The 14051-nt window shown below is 39.7% G+C and overlaps 1 protein-coding gene across 6 annotated transcripts in view; it reads right to left on the bottom strand.

Annotated features, from left to right (window-relative positions):
- BBS9 (Bardet-Biedl syndrome 9) overlaps positions 1–12589 on the bottom strand; it is a 421646-nt gene extending 409057 nt beyond the window's left edge. For 2 of the 6 annotated variants that reach the window (XM_046670725.1, XM_046670730.1), the window contains exons 1-2: positions 12026–12589; positions 3753–3875 (exon numbers count right to left, since the gene is read on the bottom strand). In XM_046670725.1, the coding sequence (XP_046526681.1) occupies positions 3753–3864 (112 nt within the window). In that variant the 5' untranslated portion in view covers positions 3865–3875; positions 12026–12589. The remainder of the gene's footprint in view (positions 1–3752; positions 3876–12025) is intronic. The other 4 variants (XM_046670726.1, XM_046670728.1, XM_046670727.1 and 1 more) reach the window with 4 other exon arrangements.
- Positions 12590–14051: the final 1462 nt, after the last annotated feature.

Here is a 14051-nt window from a genome sequence, read left to right as displayed (position 1 = left end):
TGAGTGAAACCCAGGGATCTCTATGGGCGCTTCCCTGTACTGTCTGGATCAGTAGTAAATGAAACTACTACAATCTTCTTCAAGCAAGCATCAGTGTTCTAGATCCCTCAGGAAAGAAGCCCTAGACTATTCTCTGGTCCCTTCACCTCCAACGAAGACCAAGAATCCTAAGCAGACAGAAGGCTAGCGAAAATAGAGAAAAAAAAAGCTTAGTAGCATAGTTACACAGCCTGGTGACGAGCTGCAAAAAAGCGGAAGGTAGCCCCCAACATGACTTCTTTACATTACTATACAATTTTTCCTACTCCTTCAACTGAATTTCTAAAATTTTTCCTTCTCTTCTTCTTTTCCTCAACTATTATATACAGCTTGTGAACGCAGACTGTATGTACCACTTAGTCTAGAGGCAGCAGAATATTGGATCGTGACCATGACTGAATGACAAGAAAGGGATATCACCCAGAGATCCTGGACTCGAAGGGCCAGGGCTCCCTGAAAGTGCCTCTGAAGCAGTAGGTGCACATGCTTATCTCCCACTGCAGACAGGTAAGACCACGTGCATGTGCAGTTGTACTAGGGGTGGTTGCCCATGTTTGGTATAAATGCTGAGTAGCTAAAAGATAAACGTAGCTATATCTCAGTTGGTCTCAGGTGTTTTCTACTTCAATTCTTGTAATAAGCTCTCCCTCCAGCCACAGGTTGGCATGTAATCTAAGCAGGACCATTCAGATTCTCTCTCTCACCCCGACTCCCACTCTTTCTCAGAGTCTGAATCTTGAATTGAGAAGAGCTGGAAAGCAGGTACCACTTTAAATGCATGGTGTCTAATTTCAACTGGGATCTCAAGATTAGCGAGGAATCCTTCTTCTATATATCCAGTTGGCTTTGCCTAAAACAATTTCAAGATGCCTAATCCCATCCTTTCACTCTCTGATCACCTCAAAGAAAGCAGGGGTAAACTGACATTACTGTCTCATCTTCCCAACCCGACCTGTAAACTTCTCTTCATCTATATCCATTCTTACCTTCTTGCCTTCTGTTACAGTGAAAAAAATTTCTCATTCCTGTTTAACGTTAACCCTTCCATCTGTGCACCTGATCTCATCTCTGTCTTCTCTGTATCCCTGCTCTATCAATTATATCCTCTACGCTACATATTGAATTTTTCCTACTTCTCTTTACCCTTCATTGTCCCCAGTCATCTTCCTCCCTTCTTCCCTTCACAGATAAATTTCCTTGAAGGGCCATAAACACTAAGTCTTCCCCACCACCCACTCCTTCACACACTGCAAATCTAGATTTTCTTACCATTGTACCCACTCATCCACCCTCACCAAGGACACTAATGAACCACTTGCTGCTAAATGGCATGGAAACTTCTCAGTCTTCATGTCACTAAACATTGCCTCCCAGGTACCAGCCCAACTGGTTCTCCTGCCTCTCTGGCTGCCCTTCTCAGAAGCTGTTACTGACTACCCTTCCCAAATCTCCCTCGTTAATGCTCAAATTCTCCAGCTTATGGTCCTAAGATTCTTTCCCTCTTATTCCAGCTTCTCTGCCTGTGTATTTTCATCCATTCTCAGGGCTTCATACACAACCAGCATGCTGCTGACTCCCAAATGTCTACCTCTATTCTGCCTACTAGTCATTTCGATCTCAAACAGAGCATGTCAGAGCAAAGTGCTCTCATTAACCTTCCAGTCCATAAGATCAACACTAAAAATTTTTAAACTTTAGTGTACCACCATTCAACTTTGGAGCTTGTCAAAAATGCAGATACCTAAGCCCTCCTCAAATCCCCCGCCCCTAAAGAACATGATCTTATAGGATCTTGTATATCTGGGATAGAAAATCTTCATATAGCATAATCACCCCAGGATATTATGATGCACATGGTCCAGGCTTTGAGAAATGATAATCAGTGTTTTTTTCTATGCGGGACATGCACATAGAATGATTTTTGTGTAGTATGCTTGGGAAAACAGGGGAAGCTGCTCACAGCTGGCCACAAATTAGGGGGAACAACATCTCCACATATTGATAACCCACTCGTGGCACCCCAGTGAGGAGCTCTAATAGAAAGGATGAGTGAACAGCATGTTATTCAGACAATCAGTAAGTATAGTTTCCAAACAAGTTGAGCTTTAGGTAGTTTAGGCAGAAGTGGGTTTGAAATTATTCTCTCTAGCAGGTATTTTTGTGGTATGACTCTTCTATATTGCCAAATAATAGGGGAATCATAAGTTTTAACACACAGTTGGGCAGGAAGCACTGTTGATAATCTTCGAGGAACCTCTCAGGACACCCTCTGAATAGAAGGCTCTCCCATCTCCTATTAGTGGGGGGCAGGGCCCAGAGTTTCTATAGAAACAATTTAGTGGGTGCTCAGTACAGTTTAGTGCCTCCCACTCTTCTTTGCCAATATAATTTTCTCCTTTCACCTTGTCCCCCAGATTCTACTGTTTGCATTATAAGCAAGAGAAACAGAATAAAGAAAAATGTAAGGAGACAATATTTATATATACTGAACAGCAGAATGATTATAAGAAGTTTTCTTTTTAAGAGGCCAGTGACTATCTGGATTACCAAAAAAAAAAAAGCTCAAGACTAAAAATCCTAACCACATACAAATTTCAAATAGAAATGATATAGAACTAAAATGTGGGGCCGGTCCGGTGGCGCAGTGGTTAAGTTCACACGTTCCACTTCTCGGCGGCCGAGGGTTCACCGGTTAGGATCCCGGGTGCAGACACGGCACTGCTTGGCAGAAGCCATGCTGTGGTAGGGATCCCATGTATAAAGCAGAGGAAGATGGGCTTGGATGTTAGCTCAGGGCCAGTCTTCCTCAGCAAAAAGAGGAGGATTGGCAGTAGTTAGCTCAGGGCTAATCTTCCTCAAAAAAAAAAAACTAAAATGTTTTAAAGACCACTTAAAAAATAAGAAGATGCAAAGAGAAGCAAATAATATAAGAATAAGATAGAATGTTGTTTCTAGTATCATACTATGAAAATGAAAGCAATGATTTAATAGTTGTTTGCTACCAACAAATAGAGGTAGCATAATTTCTCCATTCTGGTATAAATGGCTTTCAGATTCAATTTTAAAAGAATACAAGTTTTCTTGCAAATAATTTCTAAAAAAGAAAATTGGGGGGGCCAGCCCTGTGGCCAAGTGGTTAAGTTCACTCACTCCACTTTGGCGGCCAGGGTTCACCGGTTCAGATCCTAATCACCGAGCTACGCACCACTCATCAAGCCATGCTGTGGCAGCGTCCCACATGAGGAACTAGAAGGACTTACATCTAGGATATACAACTATGTACAGAGGCTTTGGGGAGAAAAAAAAAAACAGGAAGATTGGCAACAGATGTTAGCTCAGGGCCAATCTCTCCTGACCAAAAAAATAAATAAATAAGAAAATTTTTCAAAATTCAAAATATTTTACTAGGTCTACCCTAAGAAACCTAATTTTGCAACAAATAAATTAAATGATGCCTTATAATATTTTTCTAAGTTCCAGCAAATAATATAACAGGATCAACACAAACCAGAAAAACACAAACAACAAAACAGAAGCAAGAACCACATTTATCAGCCTGCTACATTAATATTACTTATAAGGAAAACTATGTTCAAAATTAGGGCATAATTATGAAAGTTCGCTTAAGTTCTATAAAGTACATATTAGAAAAGTCATTTTTATTTCATCTCTGCAAAGCTTTGCTCCAAGATACAAGGTCATAAGTTGCTTACCTTGTCCATTTCCAGTATTGTCAACATCAGCCAAACACAAACAGCCTTGATCAAATTCTTCTTTTTCTCCCAGAACAGTAGACCACCAATCACGGGCTTTAAATAAAGACATTTTCGTTCACTCTAAAAAGAAAGCATTTATTTATAATAAAAATCCACTTCACACCATGAATAATGAATTAATTATCTCTTAAGGCATAGCAAATTAAATTTGGACAACTTTGAGAAAAATATTTCTATATTCAACTTTAATTTTTTGTATTTGATAGACATATGTGAAACCACAAATCCAAATGGGTGGAAACATTAACCAGACATTTTGCAATGCCATTGGAAAGTGAGGCTGAGAAATGATGCAGCTATTTTGGGCCAATTCTCTCTTCTGGGAGACTTAGTAGACAACTGTACAAAGAAACAAAAAAACATATTCTTTGGAGAGTCAAGATTCAAATTCTAGCAGCGCTAGTTAGCACATAATTCCTTACCAAAATACCTAATTTCCCTTCAGTTTGGTCATTAGAAAGGCTGCAGCATCTTCTGTCACAATGAGTTGCTGAGAAGAGCAAATGAGATCAAATGCATCAAATGACTAACACCAGAACTGGTACATTACAGATACTTGAAAAGCATTTATTCCCTTTCTCCACTCTAAATGTACAAAGGCAAAATGGAAGAGGGAAATTCATACCAAAAAAGAATCAGGAAAAACAAGTGGTAGGTCCATTTATACCAACTGTGTGTCTTTGGGCAACCCACACAACTTTGTGCTTTGATTCCTTATCTAGAATGAGGATACACCAACCATACCCACCACTGAGTTACTGATATGGTGGATGTGAAAGCCCAATGGACCTTTTGAATTACAACATAGACATCACACACCCTGGGATTCCATGAGAGTTCATTTAGCTATCATAAATGGTGCTTTCCTTCATGATACACCAATTTAAATGACAGGAAATGCAGTCAATTCTCCTTATTCAAAGAAGTTACATTCTATAAGGTTACAGCAAACACTGAATTAGCAAATACTGAACCATTGCTCCTGGGGGAATATAGGATTAGGTTCCTGCGAGCCTCTAGTTACAACACTTTCATCAACGAACCAGTATATGGCTTTGTTTGTGGTCTGTTTCAGTTTAAAGATATTTTATTTAATATATTGTTGATTCATTAACAATGAACCCAACAACCAAGAACACTATAACTCATATTTGAACTAAGCTTATCTAATACAAGAATTTTCTCCATAAGGTACACCTCAGCCTTCTTGTATTTAGGAACAAGGACAGCACTCCAGCATTACATTTGGGGACCATTTTAAAGAGCAAAATCAAAAAAAGAAAAAAAAAAACCCAAACCACAGAGATGTGGAAAACATCCATGAAAAGGATACTTGTTCATAACATGAGAGCTAAAACATGAAGACATAGGGTCGCTGTGTTTGACATCAGCTGGGAAGTTCATGTCAAGTGACTCAAATTTGTTGCCACTCAGCACATGACTGTGAATGACCCTGAAAGCACCATGAGTATTGATTTTGGGATTACCAATAAATTTTATCAAGTGGGCAAACTCACAAATACGGGATCTGCAAATAATGAAGATCAACTATACTTTTTAAAATGTAGATCAATTTGCTTCTTAAAGTAGCCCTTCCACATAGGCTAATCATAGAAACCAAGGCCATTTGTTTTCATCAAGTTGGGCAAGAAATTAACTGAGAATACTGAGGTGGTGAAAAGCACAGACTCTAGAGGCAGTCAATGCGAGTATGAATCCCTGCTCCACCACATGCTAACCGTGAAACCAGGGACAACCAGAGGTTACTAAAAGTTACTGAACCTCTCTATACTTCAGCTTCCTCATGTATAAAATAAGGATAAGAACGATGTTGTGAGGATTAAATAAGAACACAGTAGAGGCAACCTAGAAAACCGGAGAAAATATTTGCAAATCATATATCTGATAAAGGGTTAATATACAGGACACATAAAGAACTCATACAGGGGCCGGCCCTGTGGCCGAGTGGTTAAGTTCGTGCACTCCACTTTGGCAGCCCAGGGTTTCATGGGTTCGGATCTGGGGCACGGACATGGCACCGTTCATCAAGCCACACTGAGGCAGCGTCCCACATGCCACAACTAGAAGGACCCACAACTAAAAATATACAACTATGTACAAGGGGGTTTGGTGAAGAAAAAGGAAAAATAAAAAAAATAAAATAAAAAGAATAAGAAAAATAAAAGTTTAAAGAGAAAAAAGAACTCATACAATTCAATCAAAAACATTTTTTTAATGGGCAAAGGACTTGAATAGACATTTCACCAAAGAACATATACAAATGGCCAAGAAGCATATGAAATGATGTTCAACATCACTGATCATTAGGGAAATGCAAATCTAAACCACAATGAGATATCACCTCACACCCATTAGGATGGCTACTACCAAAAACCAGAGAAAATAACAAGTGTTGGCAAGGATGTGGAGAAACTGGAATCCTTGTACACTGTTGGTGGGAATGTAAGATGGTGCAGCCACTATGGAAACACTATGGTGGTTCCTCAAAAATTAAAAAGAGAAATTACCATACGATCCAGCAATTCCACTTTTAGGTATATCCAAAAGAACTGAAAGCAAGTTTTCAAATAGATATTTGTACACCCATGTTCATAGCAGCAGTATTCACAACAGCCAAAAGGGAGAAGCAACCCAAGTGTCCATTGTTGGATGAGTGGATAAACAAAATGCGGTATATGCACACAATAGAATATTATCAGCCTTTGAAAGGAAGGAAACTCTGACACATGCTACAACATGGATGAACCTTGAGGACATTATGCCACGTGAAATAAGCCAGTCACAAAAAGGCAAATACTGCATGATTCCACTTACATAAAATACCTAGAGTAATCAATTCACAGACAAAGTGTAGAATGGTGGCTGCCAAGGTTGAGGGAAGCAGCAAATGGGGAGTTTTTGCTTAATAGGTATAGAGTTTCAGTTTCGCAAGATGAAATGTTTTGGAGATTGGTTGCATAAAAATGTAAACATTCTTGGGGGCTGGCCCCGTGGCCGAGTGGTTAGGTTCACGCGCTCCACTTTGGCGGCCCAGGGTTTCACAGGTTCGGATCCTGGGCGCAGACATGACATCGCTCGTCAGGCCATGCTGAGGCGGTGTCCCACATGCCACAACTAGAAGGATCCACAACTAAAATATACAACTATGTACTGGGGGGATTTGGGGAGAAAAAGCAGAAAAAAAAAGATCGACAACAGTTGTTAGCTCAGGTGCCAATCTTTAAAAAAAAAAAAATTAACTCAAAATAGATCAAAGACCTAATTGTAAGCTAATGTATTTGTTGTTGTTAGTGCCTTTGAGCCTACAGACCCTGTGTACAGAAGAGTAGAACCCTACTCGGTCTTTTTTGCACCATCTCTCACCTTCCGGTGCTATATCAAGACAATGCTCCACTGCTTATTCATAGGGTTTTCATGGCCAATTTTCTCAGAAGTGGGTGACCAGGTCCTTCTTCCTAGTCTGTCTTAGTCTGGAAGCTCCACTGAAACCTGTCCACCATGGGTGACCTGCTAGTATTTGAAATACCAGTGATATAGCTTTCAGCATCACAGTAACACGCAGTTGCAGCCAATTGACAGGCGGTGTGGTTCCCTGATCAGGAAATGAACCTGGGCTGGGGCCATGAGGGCACCAAATCTTAACCATCAGGCCACCAGGACTGGCAAGCTAATGTACAGCTAAAACTATAAAGCTTTTATAAGAAATTCTTAGAAGAATTCTTAGGAGAAAACTTAAGAGTAAACCTTCATGACCTCAGATTTGGCAATGGATTATTAAATTTGACACCAAAAGCATGAGTAACAAAAGAAAAAAATAGATAAAGTGGACTTCATCAAAATGTAAAACTTTTATGCTTCAAAGGACACTAATGAGAAAGTGAAAAGACTCAGTAAATGGGAGGAAATATTAGCAAATCATATCTCTGATAAGGGGCTTGATTCTGTGATATACAAAGAACTCTTATGATTCAATAATAAAAAGATAATTTAAAAATGAGCAAAGGATCTGAATACATACTTCTCCAAGTAAGATATACAAATGGCCAATAAGCACATGAAAACATGCTCAGCATCATTAGTCACCAGGGAAATGCAAATCAAACCCACAATGAGGTACCACCACTTACCCACTAGGGTTGCTATAATCCAAAAGATGGACAATAACAAGTGTTAGCAAGGCTGTGGAGAACCTCATCCTCGGGTGGAACCCTCATGCATTGCTGGTAGGAATACAAACTGGTGCAGCAACTTTGGAAAACTACAATGAGATACCACTTTGCACCCACTATGATGGCTAGAATCAAAAAGTCAGATAGAGAGGCCTGCCTGGTGGTATAGTAGTTAAGTTCGGCACATTCCACTTCAGCAGCCCAGAGTTCCCAGGTTCAGATCCCAGGCCCAGACCTACACCACTCATCAAGCCATGCTGTGGCGGTGACCCACATATAAAGGACAGGAAGATTGGTACAGATGGTAGCTCAGGGCAAATCTTTCTCAGCAAAAAAAAATCAGATAGAAACAAGTTTTGGCAAAGATGCAGAGAAATCAGAACTCTCATACACTGCCAATAGGAATGTAAAATAGTGCAACCACTTTGGAAAATGATGTGGGAGTTCCTCAAACACTCAAACATAGAGTGATCATATGATCCAGCAATTCCACTCCAAGGTATCTAGCCAAGAGAAATGAAACCATATGTCCACATAAAAACTTACACATGAATTTTTATAGTAGCATTATTCATGATATCCAAAAGGTGGAAATGACCCAAATGTCTATCAACTGATGGATATATAAATGCAACATGGCATATTCACAAAATGGAATATTATTCAGCAATCAAAAGTAATGAAGTGCTGATATATGCTACAACATGGATGAACCTTGAAAACACTATGCTCAGAGAAAGGAGCCAGTCACAAAGGACCCCATATTTTATGATTCCACTTATATAAAATGTACAGAATAGGCAAATCCATAGAGATAGAGAGAAAATTAGTGGTTGCTTAAGTCTGGTGGGGAAGAAAGGAAAGGAGAGTTATAGATAAAGCGTAATGAAAATATCCTAAAATTGACTGTGGTGCAACTGAATGGTTGCATATGACTGAAGATACAAAAAATAACTGAATCATATACATTAAATGGGTAAATTGTATGTGAATTATATTTCAATAAAGCTGTTATTTTTTTACGAATAAATGGTGATGGATACATGGGACATTGTTTATTCCTTATGCTTTTGTTTATGTTTAAAATTTCTCATAATAAAAATTAATACAATAAAGTTTCACTTTTTTTTAAGTAGGACACTCCTATATTTTGGCCACATTTAACACTCTATCAGAAGAAGAGTAAGTTAGCAAATTAAATTCAGAAGGTTAGCAAAATAAATTCTACCCTTTCTCCTGGAAGGACACGTCATCCCATGGAAAGAAAGAAAAATTAACCATAAATTAAGAGTTAAATAAAATGCTAATTCATTTTCCGAGTTCAGAAATGTATGGGCCTTGCCTTTAAGACATAAAGAAGCAGTTGGTGGGGATTCAATTATTGGCAAGTTAGGAAGAAGGAAGGTAAGGAACAATAGTAATAGGGCATTTTTCCGTTATGAAACCTGGCTTTTCTGTTAGAAAAACAAAAAGTACTCCAAATAACAAAAAATTAAATATGTATTAGTTGATAGTTTATTTGGTTTAGTTAACTGTCTTGAATTAAAACAAGAATTTGCATTTTATCCACTCTTCGTTCAACGTTGATTTCCAGCTCCTCACTGATTCTCTGTTCTTAAGTAAATGAAAAGCAACAACCAAAAATCAGTTTTTCAATGACTATCATCTCCCTTCACTAGAAATGAAAATAATAGCTAACCTTTACTAATCATTTACTAAGTCCCAGGTAGTGTTCTAAGCGCTTTGCAAGTATTCTATTTTAATCTTCACAACAGAACTACAAAGTAAGTCCTAGGTACTATTATTCCGGAACCCCTGAATACAGAGAGGTTAAGAAGCCTGCCCAAGTGGTCACAACTAGCAAGTGGTGGAAGTAGCACCAAAACCAGGCTGTCTACTCTAGAACGCTAAACAAGTACAGCCACCCCACAAAGGCTAAAAAGCTACCATTCTGTTAAGATTAATTCTAATCATTGCAAGTTCAAACTGCAGGAAAGTACTTCATACATTCATGTAAATTTTTAAAGGATTAGAAAACAATAATGTGAAGGTTTTCACAGGCGCATACCTATAAATAGCCACAAAAGACTGATTTCTTATGCCTTATTAGAATAATAAAAAGGAGATAATCTCTTTATCCCCCAGGCCCCAGAAATTCTCTTCTGCACTTAGCACTTGACACTTTCTTTTTTGTTTTTAATACTTACTTACATACATGCTATCTTCCCCACTAAGTTTACTCAGATTTAGTTTGATTTGAGATGTGGATGTTTTCACACCTCATTGGCCTAGTCCTACAATTTGGAAGGATGACTAGAAGAAGGGCTGAGGCAATGATAACCCCAGAATCCTGTGGAAGGAACATGTGGGTTAGAAGGGAGATTCTGGAATTAAGAGGCTAGGACCCTGAGGTTGTTCATACTTGGAGCTGAGCTTTCTCCAGGTCATGCTAGTGCTGCCTCAAATTTTGTAAGGTAGGAATCAGGTCTTCCAGTCCAAGAAAGATAACAAACGCATGTAGAGTTAGAAGAATGTTGCTTTTGAAGACAATATTATAAGGGCTCAGTGTTGGAATTTTCAATAAAAGACACAAAAGCAAAAGAGCACAGGAGAGGGAGTCAGACAGACCTGGGTTGCCTTTCTGACCCCACACTCCAGCAATGGGACCTTAGACAAGTCCCTCACACTCTAGTCTCCAATTGTTCTGGGCGGTAGGAGGATAAAATGGCCTAAAGTATGCAACTGCTTAGCCCAGTGCCCAACCCATAGGAAGCATTCAATAAATGTCAGATAAATGTCAGTTGTAATCCAGGAGTATTAAGAATAGTAGTGGTGGTGGTGGGCGTGGTGGTGGTGGAGTGCGTTCTGAGCAAGACAACGTTACAAATGCCAACCTCACCCTCTGAACTAAAGGCTTAAATGGAACAATCAAAAGACTGATAGTAATCTTTCACTGAAATGTTGTTAATCAGCAGGAATGTTTTATAATAACTTCATGTGTTTCAATAATTTTTGAGAAATATTTGAAAGTCTTTATTCTGAGGGATGAAACTTGCTACATACATCAAAGCGTGTAAACCTTGAAAAATTACTATATACTATAGATATTAAATTTTTTCCCTTCAATGAATGTTTCCATCAAGAAGTTGTATCATAAACCTAAGTGTGTAGTCATAATTTAAGGACAACAACGACACATAATGACACAAAATGAAAAATTCCTTTAACTCTAATAAATAACTTGTAAACTATTTACAACATTTTTTAAGTTTCTTTTTTAAAATTCTTCTAAATAATGGTTCAGCCTATTTACCCAAAAAAAAAACCCTAAGCAATTATTATCTTTACATATTTCTAACAAGTTAGAAAATCTCTCCCTTTCTGAATGCAAGCAGACTTTAGTTAGGACTCATAGTTCCCCCGGTCCCCGCCCCCAACATATTCAAGTTGTGTATGTGTGTGCTATGGTGTCTTTTTAAAAATAAAAGTGAGATGGCCAAAAAACTATGAAATTCTCCAGGAAATTGGAGTCAAATGCAGGACTTGATTGGGGAAGGGAGATGCTGATAAAATCAGCTCAGTTCATCTAAACTGCTGTGGTCGGCAATACAAAGAGAGAAGCAGCAATAATCCTATTGCAAGAAGGAATTAGAGGGTATTAGTACATGCATCCTACTTCAGTCATAGGCTGAGAACTGCCTTGACCATTTGCTCACAAGACCGATTGAAGTGTCACAGGAGGAGGATGCTCCTGCACCACGTGACATTCCTAAATGGAATCTTCAAAAATTCTATCACCCTTTCCCGAAAATGTTCAGAAGATCTCATCCACATTGTGCTCGTAGCTGTTTTGTTTTGGTTTTTTTGTTTGTTTTTAATACAAACATTCTTCCTAAGAAACCTAACACCTCATATCCCCAAAACCATTACATGGCATCAGAGGATCTATCTTGCCCACAAAATAAAACACAGAAAGGGCATTAATGCATCCGATGTTTAATTCCAGACACAGTTTCTTACCTGATGCCGAAGCAGGTGGGTCCAGACCAACCTTTCTAAGAACGCTCTTTCCGCAGGTTTCCCTTTAAGAATTCCTGCCAGGGTCCCAGGGCTGGAACGACCAGAGCAAGAAGAGAGGGTGCAGAGAAAAGCAACCCTTAGCTTCACTCCTCCCTCTAGTTCTCCTGCTCCAACTTGTTCCACGTCCCGGGCAAAGAGAGAGCCTCACCAGGTAGCACCACCAGCTCCACAGAGTTGGAGCGATCCCCCTAAGGAGCTCCCCTGCATCCTTTCTCTGTCACTCCCGGAGATAAGCAGGGGAAACGGCATCAATCCCTCGGAACAGACCAGGCAGGCGAGAACCACGGCAAGTCCTGCTGCTCACGAAGAGGAGGAAATGATGAAGAAGGCAGTGAGTGAGATGTAGCAAAAAAAGGACAGCAGCGGCGGAAGGGACACCTCCCCACTCTCGCCTAACTCCAAGCCATCTTCGCCCTGTTGTCATAGCACTTTACAACGAACACTACTGCGCAAGTCAGATGGCTGAGCCCCGATGCCTTCTGGGGGTTGTAGTCCAGAGTGACTGAGGAGGGAGGAAGGTGGAGGACTTTTTCTGAGTGGGCCGTGGTTAGAATCAGATTTCGACTGGGCGAGGCTGGAATGAACCAATGCCTGGTCCTCAGTACCAGACACAGAGAATTAATACAATTCCCTTTGCTGCCCTGGGACACTTCCTCCGACCCAGGCTGTGAGGAAGACCTGCCTGCTGCCTTCGCTGCGGACGCAGGCCACGCCCCTCCCGCTCCTTCCCGTCCCCACCCCTCGGCGTTCGTGGGTGGGGCTTTCCGCGGGGGCGGGGCTCGCGCGGAGGGGGCGGGGCGTCAGGGGTTTGGAGACACACCGCCGCAGGCAGACGCGTCGCCGTTTTTGGCCGGGACGAGCGTGAGGTCCAGTCCTTGGGCCGGGCTGCCGTGGCGACGGTGGGCGCGGTGGCGAGCGCGAGTGTGTGCGCCCCGATGGCGGGAGTGGCGCTGGCCCAGTACATGCTTACCTTGGAGAGGAAGACGGGGCGGAAGACCAAGATCATCGAGATCGTGGGGCATTTGAACAGTTTCCAAGTGTTTATTTTTTCCAGGTGAAAACAGTGCTGCTGTGAAGTTACTTGTACACGTCTCCTGATCACATGTGCTAAATACTCTCTTAAATGTATACCTTTAAGTGGATTTCCTGGTATGCAAATATTCAACTTTACAATTGAACTGTAATAATACCAGTTTTTTTAACTTTTTTTTAATCTTTGCTTTCAGATTCACCGTAAGTATAAAACTCAGTCAGTCCCCAACACTTTTGTTCTTGCTTTTTTCACTAGATTTTACCATAGGCTTTAAATTTCTTGTTTTTCACTATCAACTTACATTCCCGCTACAAAATGTAATTCTAAATTATTACATTTCTTAAAGATAAGAGAATTTCATGAAAATCATCAATACCATTAATCTTTATTACTTTGATATTACTCTGTCACAATATTGGTTATAAAAATAAAAATGGAAATTCCTTGGATCGCCTATTAAAATTCAAATTATTGAAACGTTTTGACTAGAAAAAAATGTTCATCACATGGCTGAGAAAAAGTCTAAAAAATGCCATTTGATATTTTTATAAACAGAAAATATTGGAAGGAATTTTCACAAAAGTATTAACAGTGGCCATTCAAAGGAATTAGCCATTTAATTTCTCCTTTGCATTTTCAACGTTTTCTAATATTTATGCAATGGCCATGTATTACCTTTGTAATTAGAATAAACATTTAAAAAATAATAGAATAATAGAATAAAATACTGTATGAAAATTATCTTAATTTGTTAATTTATGTTTCAATGTTCTGAGAAATACATCTTAAGAAAAAAATCTCTGTGACATAAGAAGCTTCTGAAAGCTTGTGATAGTCAAATTCAACCTATTTCAGTGACACTGTGGGAGAATATGAATACTATTTGCTGGAAAACCTAAGGTAATTCGTCATTTGTAGCATGAGAAGTTTGTT

The sequence above is a fragment of the Equus quagga genome, chromosome 8, assembly GCF_021613505.1.
Source record: "Equus quagga isolate Etosha38 chromosome 8, UCLA_HA_Equagga_1.0, whole genome shotgun sequence".
NCBI classification, from domain to species: Eukaryota; Metazoa; Chordata; class Mammalia; order Perissodactyla; family Equidae; genus Equus; species Equus quagga.
This window is presented reverse-complemented; position numbering and strand designations above follow the sequence as displayed.